Source organism: Eleutherodactylus coqui, chromosome 3 (genome assembly GCF_035609145.1).
Source record: "Eleutherodactylus coqui strain aEleCoq1 chromosome 3, aEleCoq1.hap1, whole genome shotgun sequence".
NCBI classification, from domain to species: Eukaryota; Metazoa; Chordata; class Amphibia; order Anura; family Eleutherodactylidae; genus Eleutherodactylus; species Eleutherodactylus coqui.
In genome coordinates this window covers 169277313-169299465 of record NC_089839.1, presented here as the reverse complement: position 1 = coordinate 169299465, position 22153 = coordinate 169277313, and the positions used below count along the sequence as shown (strand labels likewise).

Here is a 22153-nt window from a genome sequence, read left to right as displayed (position 1 = left end):
GCCTGGCACTTTACTGGAAGAAAAAGTGCTGTCTGAAGCGCATTTTATTCTGATATTTCTTGCGCGATCTGTGACGGAGGCTCCAGCGCAAATGTGAAACCCCCTTACACTTGTAATTATTTTTACAAGCTAACATCTTTAAAAATGTATCCTAAATTTTAGTTTGGCACTTGCTTATATTACTATTAACTTCCATACATAAATCTTTAGCAGGTGCAATCTAAAAGCGAAGATGAAAGTCAACGTACGGTCAGAGGGGTGGTTCTGAATAGTTTTGTAAAGAAGTTATTTCTTAGGTCAATTTCACACAAGCCTATTGTAACTAGAGATGAGCGAACATACTTGTTTAGGGCGATTTCGCAATCGAGCATTGCTTTTTTTCGAGTAACTGACTACTCAAGCGAAAAGATTCGGGGGTGCGGGGGGTTGCTGTGGGGGGGAGAGAAAGCTCCCTCCTGTTCCCCACTGCTACCCCCCGCTCCACCACGCCGCCCCCCGAATCTTTTCGCAAATACGAATCCAATACTGATGAAATATGGATGAGATACTGATGCATCCACATTTAAATCACTCTCCATAGACTATAGTGGGTATATTTTTCACTCAAAAAGTACAAAAGTTGGATAAATTGAGTTTTTAAAACACATCCATGAAAAATATGCCCTTCTAAATACTTCTAAACACGAACCAAATATAGGCTAAAAACACACTTGTGTGACACTGGACTTAGTCATCTCAGTCAGTCCAGTCCTTAAATCTGATCGTCGATTGATGACCTGGAAGTCATCAATAGCAAAAATAAAAAATGTCCGTGAATACCCCCTTAATCAATGCACTGGGCTAATTTTAGAGAATACTACACAATTTCCTAGGGCCCTCACTTCCACTGGACCCCGTAAGAAACCTGAGGACGGAGCCTGGGAATCATTCTAAGGGTTTTTCAGGATTTAAAAAAAAAAAAAAAAAAAAAGACAGTGGTGATCCTTCCATGTCCGCTGAAGCGGTTGTGTGCACAGGACTGCCTGCTGGCTTCTTCAAGGTTCCCCATTTTAAGCCTATTTTTTTTTTTTTTGTCCCAGAAAATCTCTTTAATTGCGTGTGCGTTTTATGCCCCTGTCAGCACTTTTTCGCCATGAGCTTTCTTTCTTTGGTTACCTAGAGTTGGGTGTGGACACAGGGAATACCAACTTGTTTTCGGAAAGTATCCAGTACATGTATATACTGCCTTCTTGCACCATCTAAGGTTGCACCAACACGCCATAATTACCCGAAACTGCAAATATAGCCGTTCATTCTTTCCACAGTTACCGAACATACTGTCTGCTTGGGGATGGAGAGACCTCAGAAGGTTCTGTTTGGGAAGCAATGAATTTTGCAGGTTTCTACAAATTGGACAATCTTACCGCCATCATCGATGTCAACCGCCTGGGACAGAGTGAAGCCGCCCCTCTGCAGCACAAAGTAGAGATCTATCAGAAACGCTGCGAGGCCTTTGGGTAAGTGACGTTTGTACTACAGATTGTACGTTCCAGTGAATTGCTGCTTACTAGATTGTGACATTACATCTCTTTGCGTAAAGTTGTACAGGGGTCTTTAGGTTTGGCAAAATGAAGCCATTCAGCACTAAGGAGTTTTTTGTTTTCGTTAAAGGGGTTTTCTGAGTTATGGAAATACTGTGGAGAGGGGAGGAAATGGCTAGAAATAACTAAGTTCTACTCACCTTGATCCCACCGGTCAGCAGTAAGGTGTCCATGTACAGGGAGCATAACTTAGTTTGTTATTTTAACCATTTCCTGCCCTCTCGCGAAAAAAAACCCCTTTAATGTATTTCTGTAATGTTTTAGTGAAAGGACCTCCAAAGTGGCTGTAAATAATAATTTCAGAGTGCAATTTTATAGAAATCCTGTAACTCAATCAAGCAATACTTTTGAAATCAACTAATTATTTACTACGTTTACAAGATAAAGCAAACTGCTTATTGTCAGTTATTGGTAAAGAAAAAAAATACTAATTCTACCTATTAGCTGTCTGCATATAGTTTGTGTATGAGAGGTGCAGCCCTCCTGTGCTTGAGTTTGTAAAGAACTGTGCTAATGACCAGTAACACTTATGTATAATCTGTGCGTTCTAGGTGGCATTCTGTCGTTGTGGATGGCCACAGTGTAGAGGAGCTGTGTAAGGCATTCACTCCTGTGAAGAACCAGCCAACTGCTATCATTGCCAAGACATATAAAGGCAAAGGGATCACAGGTATAGTACACATCAGGCTATAGAGAACTCGCAAAGCATGAATAGTGTGGCAACTGGCTTTAGACTGTTGATGGCCTATCCTTAGAATAGGTAATCAGTAGTGGATCAACAGGGGTTTGTTGCCCTGGACCGCCACCTTACAGCTGTTCTCAAGGCGCTTGTGCGCTGAACTGATTTTTGCAGGAAGCAAACAACTCTATTCACACTGCATTGGCGAGGCTTGGTATTACAGGCAAAGTTTCCACTAAAATAAATGGGACCCTTGCCTGTAATTCCAAGCCTGGCCACTACAGTGTAAATGGAGCTGTCTGCTTCCTGCAGAAATAAACACAGTGCATCAATTTACAACTCCACTAACAGCTGATCAGAAACAGTCCTGTGCAGTTGACTCCCACAATCTACTATTAGTGACCTATCCTAAGACTATGCCATCAATAGTTTACAGCTGGACAACCCCCTTAATCAAAGGCAAACAACTCATTTTGGGAGGCATTATACTCTACTGTGATTCTTGCAGTGGTTGCCAGGATCAGACACTTGCTCTGTTGATGAAGCTCATTCATATATCACTTCATATTATGTATGTTTTACATCATAGGCCGTAATCTGATCTTACACTGTAAGAGTAGCTGCAAAGGGGGACTATTGCTCTAAAGTACTGTTTGCCCTTTGAAGTCTGTATAAAATGAACGAAATGCGAATGATTTATTGTTTGCCGGTCACTTGTTGGCTGTGTTTACACTGAACAATTCGTTCACTTTCGCTTGTTTAAACGATAACCGTTCTGTATAAAAAAGGCCGTTAACCCTTACCAATCCACTGTCTGATGTCTTTCTACGTTCTGATTGAAGCTTGTAAAGCTCCAATGTAAGAAGACATCCGACAAGGTATTCTTACCATCTATTGCCAGCCACTCTGCTGTCAGAGCCTCTCTGGCACACACACTTTCTTTAGCCAGCAGATGGCATCGTTGTATAACAGCAAAAAGAGAACGCTTTTTAGGAAACCCCAAATCCAAAATTGGATTGGAAAGGGTTAATGCTTCAATGGAAATGACAATTTAGTAGCTGATCCCACTAGCAGGAACATCTGATTATCAGTAAGACCTCATCTCACCCTGGTTTTTTTTATTTTTTTTGAAGGTATTGAAGATAAGGAAAACTGGCATGGCAAGCCACTTCCAAAAGACTTGGCAGAGCAAGCAATTAAGGAGATAGAGAGCAGGATACACAGCAATAAAAAATTAACCCCCGCACTTCCAGTGGAAGATGCACCTTCTATCAGCATCAAGAATATTAAGATGCCTTCTCCTCCCAATTATAAATTGGGTGACAAGGTGGGTAAACGCTCCATTATACTTATAGAGTGTTGAATGTGTAAGGCAGTCAATCTACTATTTATTGCTAGGGTGTCGGTGTGAATCTTAAGCAGTAGGTCTTAAATTTTGAGAAACAAAACGTGTCATCGGAATAAGACCTATTGTTTTTTTAAAGGAACTTTTATTTAGCCAAAAAAATTAACAGGCGCAAATCTAATGATTGTGCACCTGTTCAGATGGCAAGGGCCGGCACATATACGCCGAGGCCACAATGTCGTTGGGTGGGGAGAGACTTTCCCTTCCCTCGCTGTCTCACCTCCTCTCTTCTACTCTCCTTCTGTTTGCAATGAAAGTGGGTGGGTTGGGAGCGGAGCTAAGCTCCCGCCCTCTCCCTGCCCCTTGTCCGCAGCCAGTAATGGGAGGGGCGGAATAGGGCAGAGCTTAGCTCTGCCTCCGCCTTGCCCACTCCAATTACAAACAGCCGGAGGGGAGGAGAGTGGAGGGGGGAGGGAGTGTAGCAGTCACGCTGCTAAACTCCCTCCCACTTCCCTTCACTGGCCGCTGTCATTGGCTCTTCTAGGAGTATTTGCAGCAGCCAACGTATTCTGGGCAGAAGGATAGTTCCAGGACTATCTTTGCTGCCCGGCGTAAAAGCACCCTGCACTATCTTGGCCGTCCGGGCACTTTTACGCCGTGGGAAAACTCCTGTATGATCTGATGTATTGGAATCCAATGCATCAGATGGAAGCGTATATCAGCCGACCGTGAAAATGGCGGCCAATATACTCTTGTGTGAATAAGCCCTTATTCTGTAGACATCACATCTGAACAGTCACCTCGTTGCCATGACAGGCTGGATTATAATACAAGGTAACACCTATATATAGATAGAACAGAATCCACTATTCACATTAAGCGATAGTCACAACTCACCTCCTCCTCCTCCCTGCACAATGACCTCTGCACAGGTCACAGAGCATGCCCACTACACTCTCTCCCATAGAAGTCAATCTCCAATTTACAGGTTCTAATGCCCAATCTGGCTTCTCTAAAGCAGATTTCTGAATGCTTTTTAATAGTAGCTCAAGCAAGATGGCTGCTCCGTAGATATGGGCAAAGAAAGGAGAATAAAATAAATCTATCAGTAAATAAAAGCAGATTAGAAAAAAAAATATGTATCAGCATCTGGTTTTAATTTGTAAAAAGGAGATACCTTCCCTTTAATATCTGTGCATCATACATGTTCCTTTATGCCATCTGATTTATCATACATCACTTGTACAGTGTGGACTCCACAAGATGCATAGTAATCAGTTATCACCTGCACCCAGTTGTTAGCACTAGTAAAAAGGGTTTTACCACTTCAGATATTTATGGAATAGCCACAGTATATGCCATTAATGTCTGACAGGTGAGAGACACCCCTTTCTTCTGATAGATGTGATCTCCGAGGTGAAGTTCCAACTTACGATACGTTTACGGCATATCCTGCCATACACTCTCTGTACGCTAGTAAACTTCTATATTCTGCTGATTCGAGATGAAATGTTTATATGGAGTCTGGAGAGATAGTGGTTGGCCGAAAAATGCATATGGCCAGCTTTACCTTTTCATTGCAGTTAGAAGGTGATCTGTGCCCAGACTGATAGAATCTAAGAGCCCGATAGGACATTCATCCAAATGTTCAATTCCCCCCCCCCCCCCCCCTCCCCCAAGATCATCGGGCTGTGTAAAAGTGACAGCAATCAGCTAGCGCACATGCGAATACTTGTTCATCAACTGAACATTGCTTTTTAGCAAGCATAACTATACCTCGTAGCAGGTTGTATATCTTCCCAGCTCCATAGAGAGGAATGATCAGCGTGCTTGTTACATAAGGCTGAAGATCAGCCCTTGTAAAAGGTCCCATTTAGGGGTTTTCTCTTGATTGTGTTTCCCATCTGGTTTTATAATGAACATCGTTTTTTTAGATTATTATTAGACATGCAGGTCAATATGACAACAGCATGAAGCAATATCTGTTCAATTGGCTAATATTGTATCAGCAGCTGTATTGCAGCGTGTCTTTCAACACTTACATTAATAATTTTCCAATGGTCTTATTTACAGTTCACTAACCTCTAGCAACTTTTTCTGTAAAGCACAGTCCTATCTGAAATGTTCTACTGTTCTCTAGCAATAGGATCTTTTCTGTGTCTTCCGTTAACTTTATTTCTTGGTGAAATATAATCACTCTTCATCTTTTTTTTTTATTATTGGTTCTTTTCTGGAAGCGGATAGCATTGTCCGTATTACAGTGGCCCAGTTTAGTACTGCACGCACAACCCCCATTTAATTTAATGGCAGCTGTGACTGTAGTAGCAAACCAGGCCGCTGCAATATTGACAGTGATATCTGCTTCTAGTGTTGTCTGCACTAAAAGCAGGCCCAGTAAGCAGCTGATTGGTAGGGATCCCGAGTGGCGGACCCTCTCCGATCAACTATTGATGAACTAGCCTAAGGATAAGTCATCAATACAGGGCTGTGGAGTCAGTAAGCCCAACCTCCAACTCCCACTTCTAACTCCCAACTCCAAATCCTTTATATATGTTTTTTAAATGATGAATTTACTGTATTATCTACATTAAAATTGGAAAAACCCTCCAGAAGATTTTGAATTTATATATTTGATGCAGTTGGCTTAAGTGCATTTTCAACCCTTTAGTGACAGCCTTAGGAGCCAGTGAATCGTATTCCCTTTTGTGTTCCAGCGGTCATAACTTTTAAATTTTTTTTCTTCAGTGTAGCTGTATGACCTTTTGTATTTTGCAGGATAAGTTCTAATTTTTATTGGAACCAACTTTGGTTACATATAATGTATTAAAAAAACGTTTATTAATTTTTTTTTTCCTTTTGCTGAAGGCAATGGAAGAAGCTATTCCACCATTGGTTTTTAGTGATATATTTCTATGGCATTCACAGTGTGGCATAAATATTATGTTGCCTTTATTCTATTTAGTCATTACAATTATGACAACACCAAATTTATAAAGGTTTTATTATGGTTTAAAATTCTTTTGCATTTATTCTTTTTATAAGCCAGGTTGTTCCGTTTCTACCGACTCCACCCAAAATGGGACTCTGACTCCATAGCCCTGCATCAATAGTAAATGTCCCTGACAACCCCTTTAAGAACACTATTACACAAGTGCTGCTAATGCTTGCCATTTAATCCTATTTCCAGGGTTGCCCCTGGACTTGCAAGTTCAGCCAGGCAATTATCCCTAAAAGGCTAGCACTAGAATTCTTGTAGTTGTGATTTTACTACTACAAGCTGCAAAGTAATAACTATAAAATATAAAAATATTGTAAAGCATTATACACAATTTCAAGTTTTCATTTCTTGCTGGTTATCTACTGCACTGCTAGTTTCCACCATTCAGGACCATTATCTATTAGTGAACGTAGCTACAAAGAGTATCTGTCACTCTGGAGGACCCATCTTGACCATACATTGCACAGACAGTCCATTGATTTCGTTGGACACTATGCAAATAAAGGAGATGGAATAAAACCTCCACAGTGCCACCTATTGGAAGGCAGCATTCCTTCAAGCCAAAGTCAGACTCTTTATACAAGCCTTGTAACAATGACCGAGAATTAAAAGCAAAGCCAGACTCCATGCACAGACTTCCAATAGGTGGCACTATGGAGGTATTATTCCATCTCCTTTATTTGCATATTACACAGAGGAGCCTGAATGGCCTTTTGAGTCCCCTCACTCACCATCTAGGTGCTCTCCCTAAGGAGAAAAGATAGCGTTTCTAATGAAAACTACGTAATACCTAAATTTTCTCTCTGGTGACGCTGCCAGAGAATTGAACATACGCTGGAATTGAACTCCTTTTTACTCATTAGGGTCCCAGCATGGACGCCTTGTGATCAGCTGTTTGCCAAGTGGTATTTTCAACAGAAATCAATTGTCCAATGTGGACAATTCCTTAAATTACCCAGAATATACTTATATACTTATGGCCGCCTGCAGACGGCCGGGTCGGATCCAGCTGCGAGAGTTCTCGCAGCGGGACCCGACCCGAGTGTCTGCAGAGAGCAGCGTGGCACTCACCCGCTCCCGCAGCTCTGGCTCTTTCATGTGCCGGTTGCCGGGCAGCCGGCGCATGCGCAGACCAGAGCCGGCGGCCGGGGAGTGAGATTTCTGTGCTGGGCTCCCACCGCGGAATTTCCGCCTGTCTGCAGGCGGCCTAAGCTCCTCTGTTCATAAAGTTGTTTTAATTATAGATTTGTATTCCAGATTGCAACTCGTAAGGCATACGGGCAAGCATTAGCTAAACTTGGCTATGCTAATGACAGAGTCATTGCCATGGATGGTGACACTAAGAACTCCACATTTTCTGAGCTGTTTAAAAAGGATCATCCAGACCGCTACATTGAATGTTACATTGCTGAACAAAACATGGTAAGTATGCCCTCCGCACATATAAATGTAACCATATAGGAATGGTTGTTAATTGGTCTCTAGCTGTAAATACTGATGCTTAAGAAAGCCACAGCTCTGCAAACCATGTATATGGCTGATTACATTGTAATTATCAGCTAATTTATGGCCACAGTTTATCTTTGTTATGGTCATAAATTAAGTAATATGAAAATGCAGGAGAGGAGAGAAAGGGGCTAAAAAATAAATCATGAGTCCAGCCTCACTGACGAATCTCCTACTGAGCCTTAGGCCTCATGCCCACGATCGGGTCAGATTCCGCCTGCGAAATCTCGCAGCGGAATCAGACTCGGCGCCCCCCAGAGACCCTATACTCACCTCTCCGGATCTGTGGTGAGAGTCTCTGCCGGTGTGCATGCTACGTTGGGCGGTGACACAATTTCCTGCGATACTTCCGCTGTGCTCACAGCGCAGAGTATCGTGGGACGGACAGCTTCCATGGAAGCCGTCCACACGATTTTTTGCGATGAATGGGACATGCTGCGATTCTCCCCCGCGAGCGGAAAATCACAATTGATTTCCGCTCGGGGGCAGGGGAGAATCTGTTAACATAGCATGTCTATGGACAGTTATTGCTGCGGGATTCGCGGCGGGTGTCTCTGTTTGGCTTAACATGGAGGTTTTCTATGATTTTTATATATTTGTACTTTAGTGGCCATTTATAGACAAGATAATTATCAGATTTATTCAACAATGCCGGTCGGTGATCTTTATCCATGTTATGTTGTGTGCAGGTGAGTGTTGCCGTTGGCTGCGCAACTAGAGACCGGACTGTTCCTTTTGCCAGTTGCTTTGCCACATTCTTCACCAGAGCCTTTGACCATATTAGAATGGCAGCCATCTCAGAGAGTAACATCAATCTTTGTGGTTCGCACTGTGGGGTTTCTATAGGTGAGTGTTTTTCTATTGGTGTATATTACTCTTTGAGGATTCTAGAAGTCAATGCTGTTATCTTCATATACCTATTAACATGACATTTCAGAACTGAGCTCAACCTTTGGGGTTTGCACAGCGCTAGGTTTGTATATACTCACTAGATGAGATCTGGAATCTGCTTATGTGCAACTGCTCCATTTATCATTTGCACCAGTTTTCACCTTTTGGTGACATGTGACATACAAATACATGACATGTGCGCAGAGTGAGTATGGCGCGAGATCAGGAGCCAAGCTGGCGGTTATCAGCTGTTTCATATAGCTGACTACCGATCGCAATGGCTGTGATCGTAGCGAGCTCCATACACAGCTTCTTAACTATTTATGTGTAATTTTCAATGCCTACTGTGGCATTTAAGCCAGCCAAAGGTTGGGGGCACTTCCGATATCCCATGAGTCTCCATGACATAATCACAGGTTGCTAATGGATTACCATGGCAGTCTGGGACTTAATAGAGTCTCCCATGCCTAATATGGCATAAGCCTATTAAGCCCTGCCTTATGTCTTGTAACCTAATGTGACCATGGCATGATAGCTGTAAAAAAAACTTCAAAACTGTTGAATTTCTGGATGCCATTCGCTCTCTACTTTGCCATCCAGTCGTGTGCAACTGCAACTTGCCTGGTCTTTGATTTAGCTGTTCTGTTAACAGTCCAATCCTAGCTGCAAAACAGTCACGCTAAAATAGGTCGCAGATAAACCACGCAATATTTGGCCGCATGACTTTTATCTGAAAATTGATGTTGCACAACCAAAGTTGCCTTGTAGCCCTAACTATAGTCTTCTAATACTTCTTTAGGTACTTGTGCTCTGTTTTGTCCCTGTGCAGTAGTTATCATGTAGCGGCAGTTTAGCCCTCAAAATTCCATTATTAATATAGCTTTATAGCAAGTGTATATCAAAAGCGCCACCTAGAGGAGGAAATATGTGGAATTTTGAGAATTAGACTGTAGTTGGTACCATATGACTATAACATCATAGGGACAAGAGCAGCATGGATGCTTAAAGATGTCCAAGAACATGTTCATGTTCTCTCCACCTCCTTGATGCCCGTTTATTTTCCTTACTTTTTTCTAACCTTTTTATCCTTCATTTTCATTTTATTTGCAGTCTTCTACTTTCTTTTTTGCTTGGTCGCTCACTTTTTCTGTGTTTCTACCCTTTACTTTCCTGTTTATCTCAGTTTCTACCCCTCCTCTACCTTGTTCCTCCTTCACTCCTTTTCTTCTTCTCTCTTTTGCTCTGTGACTTTATCTGTCTTGTTGCCAGGAAATGTTGAAAACCATTGTGCAGTTATGTATGAGAAATTCAGAGCTTCCCACTTCTTCACAGATATGAGGAAAGTCTTGTGTAGAAATATTTAACCATATCTTGCATATTGCCTGCAAGGTCCCTACTGAAAGTGGTAGTCTGCCGTAGCATGGACGAGCAACACGGTTCCATTGGTCAGGGGTTTAAGCCAGTCAGCTGCTGTTACCTGCTGGCTCCCAAAACCACCCAGAGCAGGGCAAGAGGTGAAGTAAAAACCTCTTGGTGGGAAATCTCTCAGCCAAGCAGGGGTCATATAGAAAAGTGGCAGCTCGTTCATTTAAAAAGAGATGAGACAAAAAATTCTAGACCTTCCTGTCCAAGGATGAAAAGGCTGCAATAGTATGAACCACCATCAGTAGGGGACGCTATTTTAATTTCTGTTAGACTCTCATTTGAAGTCTATAGATAAACTGAAACAACCTAGCTGCCGCGATCAATAGTCAGACTCCTACTAATCAGACATTAATGGCATATGAAATTGATACTCCATAGATATTCATTGTGAGGAACTCCTTTAAAGGGAACCTTCCATGTCCTCTTAGCACTGTAAACTAAGTTCTGGTGCTGTTAGGGACTTGGCAAGGAGCTGGGTGATATATTTATTTATACTCACCTGCTCCCGCGATCCAGCGCTGTCACCTGGTAAAGTTAGCATCATCACGAAAATTTGACTCTTTTCAGAGCCCCGTGTACGTTCTCTCCTATTCAAGTCTTCGTGAAATTGCTGCGGCTTGCACACAATGCAAAAGTCATAATCCACAGCAAAATACATATGTAAAATGTGCAGATTTTGGGGCGAATTGTTTGTGGCAAGTTTTACTCTAAATGGTAATTCACCCATACGCATAAACCCTTTTTTTTAACCCTCTTCCCCCTTGTACTCTTCCCTTTTCTTTTTTTCTTTTCAGTCCTTCTTTGTAAATCCTATTTTTCTTTCTTTTAGTTCTCTTCTCTTTCTTTACTTCACACCTTCAAATATAAGAAGACTGATGTTTCCAGGTAGACCTGCATGCCATGTATGCTGGAAGCTGCTATCCCAATAACACAATAAAGGTGCTGATGTGTGACTAGTGCTACCCTGTTTTCCTGAAAATAAGACCTACCCTGATTTTTGGCGGGATTTTCAGGGAGGCTTGAAATATAAGCCATACCCTGAAAATAAGTCCTAGCTGCATTACATAAAAAAAGGAATACATTACTTAGCCAGCTCGGTCCAGGTCCCTCCTGCTGCTCTCCGGAGTTTTGACGTTCTTCCTGCAGTCCTTCGGCTGCCCACAGAAGATCACTTCCTGGTTAGGGATTCATAAATCCCGCCTCCAGGAAGCGATGGCTCTGCTTGGTTCTCGAGCGCTGTTCAGCCAAGCAGTGCAGCACTCGATGAACCAATGCGATGGCTGTGATTGGTTCATCGAGCGCTGCATTGATTGGCTGAGGAGCAGTCGAAGAATAAGTCACAGCCATTGCGTTGTGGTGGTGGGATTTATGAATTGGCCAATCAATGCCGTGGCTCAGCCAATTCATAAATCCCGCTTCCACAACGCGAGGGCTGTGATTCGCTAAACAGCGGTCGAGAACCAATCAAAGTTATCGCTTCTGGAGATGGGATATATGAATCCTGCAACCAGGGCGGCCGGGGACTGCAAAAAGCACGTTGGAGCTCCAGAGAGCAGTGGGAGGGACCTGGACTGAGCCTGCTAGGTAAGTATAATAAGACATCCCCTGAAAATTAGACCTTGTGCCTCTTTTGGGGCAAAAATTTATATAAGACAGGGGGTTATTTTGGGGTAAACACGGTAGTTACTGCAGTGACAAATGTAATACAATGCCATATGCAGGACTGTGCAAAAGCTTTAGGTAGGTGTGGAAAAATGCTGCAAAATAAGAATTCTTTCAAAAATAGAAGTATAAATTGTTTACTTTTGTTAATTAACAGAATACAACGTGGATGAACAAAAGAGAAATCTAAATACCATCAATATTTGTGTGACCACCGCACGCCTTCAAAACTGCATCAGTTCTTCCAGGTGGACTCGCACAAAGTCAGGGATCTTGCAGGATTGTAATGATGATAATGATTGGCCTTTTTTTATATGTAGGTTGAAATACAGTCATTAACTAATACAAATAGGTTTGTAGGAGGCTAATAGATGGGTGAGGAACAGCCAACGTCTGCTACAAAGGTGAGGTTGTGGAAAGACTGAGCACAGCAACCAGACACAAGGTAGTTCTACTGCATCAGCAAGGTTTCCCAGGCAAAGATTTCACAACAGACTGGGCTGTTTAAGCTCCTTTAAAGGACCATAAACGCAGTGGTCAGCCAAGGAACTTAGTGCAACAGATGAAAGACACATCATGCTTACTTCCCTTCAAAATCAGAAGATGTTCTGCAGTTTATTATCGGAGAAGTGGCAGAAACCAGTGGGACTCGGGTACACTCATCTCCTGTTCAGAGAAGTCTGGCCAGATGTGGTCTCCATGGAAGGATTGTGGCCAAAATCCATAGCTTCAATGTAGAAACAAGGCCAAGAAACTGAGCTATGCATAAAAATATTGGAATTGGCATGCGGAAAAAATGACAGCAGGTACTCTGGACTGATGGGTAAAAATGTGAAATATTTGGCAGTTTGTTCACTGAAGGCTGGTGAGCGGCACAATAATGAGTGTCTGCAGGGAGCAGTGAAGCATGGTGGAGAGCAGTACAATAATGAGTGTCTGCAGGCAGCAGTGAAGCATGGTGGAGAGTAGTACAATAATGAGTGTCTGCAGGCAGCAGTGAAGCATGGTGGAGAGCAGTACAATAATGAGTGTCTGCAGACAGCACTGAAGCACTGTGGAGAGTAGTACAATAATGAGTGTCTTCATGCAGCAATGAAGCATGGTGGAGAGCAGTACAATAATGTGTGTCTGTAGGCAGCAGTGAAGCACAGCACAACAATGAGTGTCTGCAGACAGCAGTGAAGCATGATGGAGAGCGGTACAATGAGTGTCTGCAGGCAGTAGTGAAGCATGGTGGAGAGCGGTACAATAACGAGTGTCTTCAGGCAGCAATGAAGTATGGTGGAGAGTAGTAAAATAATGTGTGTCTGTAGGCAGCAGTGAAGCATCATGGAGAGTGGTACAATAATGAGTGTCTGAAGGAGCAATGAAGCATGGTGGAGAGTGGTACAATAATGAGTGTCTGCAGGCGGCAGTGAAGCATGGTGGAGAGCAGTACAATAATGAGTGTCTGCAGGCAGCAGTGAAGCATGGTGGAAGGTCCTTGCAAGTTTAGACTGCCTTTCAGCAAATCGAGTTTGGTGTTTGGTCAGGAATAATGGTGTCCTCTAATGTTGAGAAGGGAATATAGGCAGATACTCATCCATCTTTCAGTACCGTCAGGGAGGTATCTGATTGGCTCCAAATGTATTCTGCAGCAGGACAACCACCCCAAAAATCCAGCCAATGGCATTAAAAACGTATAGTGTAAAGAAGAACAAGGAGTCCTGGAAGTGATGATACGGCCCCACAGAGCCCTGATCTCAACATCATCTAGTCTGTCTGGGATTTCATGAAGAGGCAGAAGGATTTGACCAAGCCGATATCTACAGAAGGTTTTTGGTTATTTCTCCAAGATACCTGCAATAACCTCCCTGCCGAGTTCCTTCCAAAACTGTGTGCAAACGTACAGAGAAGAACTGATGCTGTTTTGAAAACAAATGATGGTCACACAAATACTGATTTGATCTAGATTTCTCTTTTGCTCATTCGCTTTGTATTTAGTTGACAAAAATAAACTATTAACACTTCTATTTCTGAAAGCATTCTTACTTTGCAGCATTTTTTCCACACCTGCCTGAAACATTTGCTCAGTACTGCATATACCAGTGTATGTATATATAATATTTTGTGTGGATTCACTTGCACATATGGACACTTGCACCACGTTCACACGGTGGATTTGCTGTGGATTTTCTTTGCAGAATCTCTATACGAAAAAATCACAGCATTTACAACAGCAGCAAAATGGATACGATTTTCGGAATCTAATCCACATACTGCTAAAAAAAATCTGCTTCAAATCTGCACATCGATTGGCCTGGGGTGCAGATTTTAAACCCACAGCATGTCAATTTTTGCTGAGGGTTTTTTTTGCAATGCAAAAGGATAAAATCTGCAGCAAATCCACAGTTTTCTCGCACCAAAATTTGCTGCAGATTGTCTATGGAATTTACGATGCAGAAAATCTGCAGCAGATCTGCAGCGTTTAAACATACCCTAAAAAAAAGAAGTTGTAGTCTTAAAAACAGCAGTTTGCTAGTCGCTGTCTTTGGCTCTATATATTTTCCTCTGTTTTGCCCGCTTTAGAGCTCTACACTATTAGGCCTTAGTCAGACGGGCGTTTTTAGCCGCGATATGCGCATGCGTCCGGCGATTTTTTTAAAACCATTGCTTTGCAATGGTATCGGACACATGAGCGCTTTTTATGCGCTCGTCCGATAAATTATAGAACAAAAAATCGCAGATCGCACCTATCTGCGATCTGCGATTCCTGTTCTCTTCTCTATATGCGCTCAATGGGGCCGGCGGCAGCAGCGCCGACCCCATTGAGAACATATAGAAGACAAATCATTCTTCTCTGCCACAGCTGTAACAGCTGTGGCAGAGAAGAACGATGTTTGCCCATTGAATTCAATGGAGCGGCAATACAGCCGCTCCATTGAAAGCAATGGGCTGCCGGCGTGCGCGGGGTGAATTGTCGGGAAGGGGTTAAATATATAAGCCCTTCCCTGCAATTCCTCCTAAAATGTGTTAAAATAAAAAAATTCTATACTCACCTTTCCGCTGCAGCCGGAGTTCAGCCGCGGCCGCTGTCAGTTCTCCTGAACTGCTTCTTGGCACTATTCAGCCGGCGGGGCTTTAAAATCCCCGCCTGCTGAATGATCTGCCTCTGATTGGTCACAGCCCTGACCAATCAGAGGCTGAAAACACTCACACACCCATTCATGAATTCATGAATGGGTGAGTGACTGCTGCCTCTCAGCGCTGAGCCAATCAGGGGCAGGTCTGACTCACATCCATTCATGAATTCATGAATGGGTGTGAGTGAGGCATGCCTCTGATTGGCTCAGTGCTGAGCCAATCAGGGGGCAGGTCTGACTCACACCCCCTTCACACCCACTGCAGGACGGTCGCGCGGAGCTCCGGCTGCCGGCAGAAGGTGAGTATACAATTTTTTTTTTTATTTTAACACATTTTAGGATGGATTGCAGGGAAGGGCTTATATATTTAAGCCCTTCCCGACAATTCATCCCGGGCTCGCCCGCAGCGCATTGCTTTCAATGGAGACGGCTGTATTGCCGTCTCCATTGAATGCAATGCGCTGGACAGCTCCGGCCCGTTTCTAATGAAACGCGGCTAGGAGCAGATTTTCGGGCGATTTGCGGGCGACTTGCGCGCACCGGTCACGCGATTTGCAGATGCGCATCCGTCATGCGATCCGCAAATCGCGCGAAAAATCGCCCGTCTGACTAAGGCCTTACTGTGCCATGTAATGAACTTCAGCTTCCCTGTATTGTCTATTGGATTCTATTGTAGTTTGGAAACCATTCCTGGTTTTTTTTTTTGGTCAAGGAGAAGATCAGACTGTCACTCACTCCCATTCTCTGTCCTTCTCCCATGCTTTACACTGCAGCTCTGTTTTCAGATTGCCTGTGTACACTTAGAATGATCATTAAATGTAAGCAGCTAAAGGCCCATTTAGACACTATGATTATCGTTCAAAATTCGCTCAAATGCCATCTTTTGAGTGATAATCGCTGCGTCTAAACGCGCCCATTGTGCACTTTTTGTGCACTATTCGTTCATCGCTGACTTCAAGCCAGCTTGAAAACCGGTGTTCTTGCTTATCAGGCCATACACTGAGTTCTCTGTGGTTATCGCTAATGAAATTCTTTCAGCATCTATTCCACTGGAGAACAATGGATCTGAATACAAATAACAGACCTCCAGCTGTTATCTGCATTCAGCGAAAGGCTTCATTTGTACACTAATAAGATACTAAGTAACTACTTAGTAGTTTATGCAAAGCTGTCACTCAAACTGTCTTTTGAGTGATCATCGTTGTGTCTAAATTGACCTTAAGCCATATTTAGAAAAATGAAGGTTATCAGATAATTGCTACACATATGTAGGGGCAAGTGATAAGGGGAATCTGAAGTTCTTAAACTTGGGTAGAGGTCAACAGATCTGCCTAGTTAAATCCTATACTTCTTTATGCCACGAACTGTAGGACATTTCATATAATTATCACTGCAGAGACAGCCACATTGCAGACAGAGCCCACGACCAGCTTGTTGACCAGCTAGTACTGAAGGACTCCATTTAGTCATTAGCTGCTGGAATATTTTGCATCTTATTGGTGCATCTCACAGATTTTTTTCCAGGCTCTCTCCCATGGGTATCTTATCTACCAAGATGGCTGCATTTGACCCTCTAATATTTTCTGAATTTTTCTAGGTGAGGATGGAGCTTCTCAGATGGGGCTGGAAGACTTGAGCTTGTTCCGTGCTGTTCCCTCTTCAACTGTGTTTTACCCAAGTGATGCAGTGTCTACCGAGAAAGCGGTGGAGCTTGCTGCAAATACAAAAGTAAGTCCAGTGTCTGTGAAATGTAACACAGCAATGTATGTATTTAACATAAAAGTGATGCAACTTTGTAAATAGTCATAAAGGGGTTGTCCAGTTGTAAACTGTTGATAGCCTATCTTTAGGACAGATCATCAATAATAGAGCAGCAAGAGGTCTGTCGCCCAGGATCCCCATCAACCAGGCTGGTGCACTAATGCACTGTGCTGATTTCTGCAGAAAGCAGACAGCTCCATTCTTATAGCAGTGGCCAAGCTTGGTATTGCAGCCAAGTTCCCATTAATTTCAATAAGAGCTTTCCCTGTAATACCAAGCCTAGCCACTGCAGTGGAAACTGAGTTGTCTGCTTTCTGCAGAAAACAGCTCAATACACGAGTGCATTAGTACAGAGAACATCTGATCTGCGGGGATCTTGGGTGACGGATTCCCTGGGATCTACTATTGATGACCTATCCTATGGAGAGGCCACCAATTGTTTACAACTGGACAATCCATTTAAATAAAAATCTATTGTTTAGTGTATTGTATAGTGAAAAACCACAAGCAGGCATTATTTGAGGACAAGGAGACACGGAGGTTTGCACAGGAGCTGTAGAAATAAAGCAGTAGGAGATTTTTATTAAGACTATTTCCAGAGTTGCTTCAATTGTTATTTAGATGGCATCGGAGCAATAAAAACATTTAGTCTGAGAGCTATCCCTTGTTTTATGCAAGTTTTTTTGGTGCAGTTCGTACTATTTTCATTCTTTTTGTTGTTTGCACCAGATTCAGTAAATGTGTTTTTATGGGGAAAATTTACTTTCCCCATAAAGTAGATAGATTGTCTCGTGCAACGACTAATAATACTTATAAGTTCATACAGTATATCCTGCCTTGTTCTTCAGGGAATATGCTTCATCAGGACAAGTCGCCCAGAGAACGCAGTCCTTTACAACAACAATGAGGAGTTCAAAATTGGACACGCCAAGGTCAGTAATGGGGTCAAGAAGACACCTCTGTGGGGATTAAAGGGGTTATCTCACCAACTGAAGTTATCCGCTATCTATATAATAGGGAATAACTATCTGATCGCTTGGGTTCCAACCGCTGAGACCCCTACCGATCCCGAAAAGGGGGGACTGAAGGACCCCAAATGAAGGGCGTGGCGTAGAGCATGTGCACCGCTGCTCCATTTATTTCAATTGGATTGCAATAGATAGCCGATTACAAGTACTTGGTTGTCTCCATTAACCCTTTGCAATCCAATTCTGGATTCAGGGTTTCCTACCGGGTTTTCTTTTTCTACCATTATACAATGGTGCCATCTGCTGGCTAGAGCCAGTACTGCAGTATGGGACATGCTGGAGAGGCCCCCGACAACAGAGCGGCCAGTAATATACAGTAAGAATACCCTGCTGGACATCTTCTGACATCGGAGCTGTACAGCCTTCAATCAGAATGTCTTCAGACGTCAGACAGTGGATTTGGAAAGGGTTAATCCCATTGAAGGCAATTACATTGTTTGGTGGGAGAACCCCTTTAAGGCAAAGCTGGTGCAAGGTCAAAGTGTACATGCTTTGTTGCTGGGATTCTCCTCTCCCACCGGATGTTTTGTTCTGATAATGGAAGATGCAGATTTCAAAGAGGGCTTTACTGTCAATGCAAGCGCATAATGTCCGGAAGATGAATATGCTATATTGTGTTCAGCAGTAATTGGAGCCACTTCAAGAGGGGGAGATTTAGGCCATTGAGAATAAGGCCGGTTTCACACGGGCTACAAAATTGCACGATTTTGTAGCAATGTAACATTGCAAAAAAACCGCATGTATCTGAGGCCCATGGTTTCCTATGGGTTCTTCCACATGAGCGATGTTTTGTATGCTGCTACACTGCGAGACTACAAAATCGGAGCATGCTTTATACAGCCAAGATTTGCTATGTTTTGTAGCCCATGTTTCTCTATGGAGCCTTCCTTTCTGTTGCATCGCATGAAAACGCGGTTTTCGTGCAGTGCAATGCAACTTTTATAGTAGGAAGTCCTACTGTTTGTCCCTAAACTAAGCCCTGGCTGCATTAAAAAAAACACAATACATCACCTAACAGCCGCTGTCGGCTCTGCCGCACTTCTCCTTGCAGACCCCTGGCACTTGTTTGCAGTCTTCTGTCAGCACTTCCTGGATTGGAGGGGTTCAAAAACCCCGCCTCCAGGTTTTCGAGCGCCACAGCTCAGCCAATAAGAGCCAGTGCTAGATTAACCAATTACAGCCATCGCATTGAATTTTCCTGTGCATTTTCCTCTATTTTTCTGTGCATTTGCACAGAAAAAGAACACATCTGGCACTCATTAAAGAATTTGTCCATTTTAATGGCTGGGAGCATCGATGCATATTTTTTTGCGTGCGCAGTTGCATCCATCCTGCACGTGCAAAAAGTGCAGTAAAATACATCAATGCGTGTGCAAATATGCAACTTTCATTCTACAAAAATGCTCGCAAATTTGCATACACCCGTTTGAAGCCGGCCTACATGGGAGGAACAAGCTGTGTTCCCTGATATTATCCCGGACCTATGATGCATTTGTTCTCTTTGCTGTGTTTTAGGTTGTACTTCAGAGCAAGGATGATCAGGTGACAGTCATCGGCGCTGGGGTCACTCTGCATGAGGCACTTGCTGCAGCAGAACAACTTAAGAAAGGTACGGTAATATTCATAGGACTTGTAGTGCTTAATATGTAACGTGGGGTATAGACATAATGCGTAAAGGGGTATTCTCATCTTAGTATGTATAGCATATAGGTAGGATATGCCATAGTGTACTGGTCAATGGGAGTCAACTGCCTGTCCTGAGCACAAAGCGTTGAGGTCCCTTCAGCAATTTTCTGGCACAGCGACCCTCCCATCATCCTACAGCTCCATTCAAGTATATCATGCAGTGTATGCCACATACACCAGAATGCTACTGAGCTATCCTAGATTGCACTGCCATAATTCTCCACCATGTTTCTGTGCGGTCAGATCACAAAATATCAGACATAAAGCCAAAAAAATTAACAAGTGTCAAAAAAGGTGATCTGGGACATTAAGTGCCAACCCAGGGAATCGGCATTATAATTATATAAATAAATACAGATGTGGGAAACCTTACGTTGATATTGAACAGGTTCTGATAACTCGATTTACAGCATTGTATTTGAGATATCACGACGCACCAGTCATGTTAATGATTGCTGCATCTGTACATCCTACTATCTGTGTGCTGGTCTCTTAATCTCCAGCATTAGGGACCAGCGGGCATCTTCTCCAGCAGTGCCCGAGTGGAAGTACTGCCTTATAGAAAACAACCATATTTGGTACTTACAAGAGCAGGTAGATCCGCCATACTTGTGCCTGTTGCCTAAAGAGAATATTCATTAGAAACTAGAAGAATGCCATCATTACGTGATTCAGGGTGAAATTACTAAAAGTTTTCTCCCCTATACCATCTCCATTCTAAATATTTGCTTAATTCTTCTAGAAAAAATCCATATCCGAGTCATTGACCTCTTCACCATTAAACCTTTGGATAGAAAAACCATTCTTGAAAGCGCCAAAGCCACTAAGGGAAGGATCATAACCGTGGAGGATCATTACCATGAAGGTAAGTTTATTCTGTGGTTGATCGCTGTCCTCACAGTGTGCACAGAATTTATTTTTTGAATTGACAGACCTATTTCTGGTAAGTACAGTAGGTGAGGATACCGCCATATGACGCACTGCGGAGGTTCTGATCATTCTAAGGCTGGCCATTAACCGTAGATAAAGATGTGCTCTCTCTTACGTTTTCTCTTGGTTCGACATATTGAGAGATTAGTGGTGTGACATGATGTAGGCTCCCATGTTAAAAAACCTCTACCTGTGACAGATGCATCCGCTGAATGCCATTTGTCGTTCATAAACTTCCATGTTTAAAAGAAAAAAAAAAGTAGACTGTTCGAAAAGTGTACTGTATCCTTTAATTAAAATTCCAATTTTATCAGTAATCAAATTATATAAAAAAAACTATTTATCCTATAATGTTCCAAACTGTAATATCTAGATGAGTAAGGGGAGTAGCCACCCCAAAAAGGGCAACCCTGTAACCTGACCTGCCTTTCCTTGTAGATTCTATATGTAAAATAGCATTGCATTGATTAGGTTTTTCTTTTCCCATAGGCTCTTGCTCATGGGTTGTATCTGTTGTTGCAGCTGAGACCTATTCACTTGAATGGGTAGGATTTGCAATACCAGGCACAGCCTGAGGACAAGGGGGGTGCTGTTCTTGAAAAAATAACCTAATCCCTTTTCTACCCCTAGCCAACCCCTTTAAGTAAATGTATGATTTTACTTTCCTTTGAATAGAAGCCTCATTATTTTCTTGATTATCTAGGTGGCATTGGAGAGGCGGTGGCCGCAGCTGTTGTTGGTGAGCCTGGCATTACACTGAAGTCATTGGCAGTAACTGGTGTCCCTCGCAGCGGTAAACCAGACGAGTTGCTCAAACTGTTCGGCATTGACAAAGATGCCATCGTGGCGGCTGTGAAGAAAGTTGTTGCAAAGCCATGCAACTGAGGATAGAACTTAGCAGCTTCATCTTACGACCCCATACAGTATAGTGGCCCGAGTAATTGCAGTCGTACTATAATAAAGCTTTGGAAAAGAGGAACGGCTCCTTCTACTGTCTTGTAAATGGCAGAGCATATCACACTTACTAAACTCCTGCAGGCTTTGCTTTACTTTGATAGCGTCTTCCAAGTCTTGTTTTATACAGTAATCAAATGTAACTCCATAAACCCAATAAAACATTTTACTTTAATACTATCACTGTGCTGGTCGCAACTGATTACTAGACCCTCCTGATGGAGTGCCGCCTGCACCCTCAATGTATGGTTGAAAGTATATGGCAGGTTCACACAACTGGAATATGGGTGGCAGGTTCACACAACTGGAATATGGATGGCAGGTTCACACAACTGGAATATGGGTGGCAGGTTTACACAACTGGAATATGGATGGCAGGTTTACACAACTGGAATATGGGTGGCAGGTTCACACAACTGGAATATGGATGGCAGGTTCACACAACTGGAATATGGATGGCAGGTTCACACAACTGGAATATGGATGGCAGGTTCACACAACTGGAATATGGGTGGCAGGTTCACACAACTGGAATATGGGTGGCAGGTTCACACAACTGGAATATGGATGGCAGGTTCACACAACT

The 22153-nt window shown here is 42.9% G+C and overlaps 1 protein-coding gene across 3 annotated transcripts in view; it reads left to right on the top strand.

Annotated features, from left to right (window-relative positions):
• TKT (transketolase) overlaps positions 1-21747 on the top strand; it is a 38889-nt gene extending 17142 nt beyond the window's left edge. For all 3 annotated transcript variants that reach the window (XM_066596524.1, XM_066596525.1, XM_066596526.1), the window contains exons 5-14: positions 1305-1496; positions 2132-2250; positions 3393-3586; positions 7860-8024; positions 8798-8954; positions 16806-16936; positions 17818-17901; positions 19513-19606; positions 20426-20548; positions 21317-21747. In XM_066596524.1, the coding sequence (XP_066452621.1) occupies positions 1305-1496; positions 2132-2250; positions 3393-3586; positions 7860-8024; positions 8798-8954; positions 16806-16936; positions 17818-17901; positions 19513-19606; positions 20426-20548; positions 21317-21498 (1441 nt within the window). In that variant the 3' untranslated portion in view covers positions 21499-21747. The remainder of the gene's footprint in view (positions 1-1304; positions 1497-2131; positions 2251-3392; positions 3587-7859; positions 8025-8797; positions 8955-16805; positions 16937-17817; positions 17902-19512; positions 19607-20425; positions 20549-21316) is intronic.
• The last annotated feature ends 406 nt before the right edge of the window (positions 21748-22153 follow it).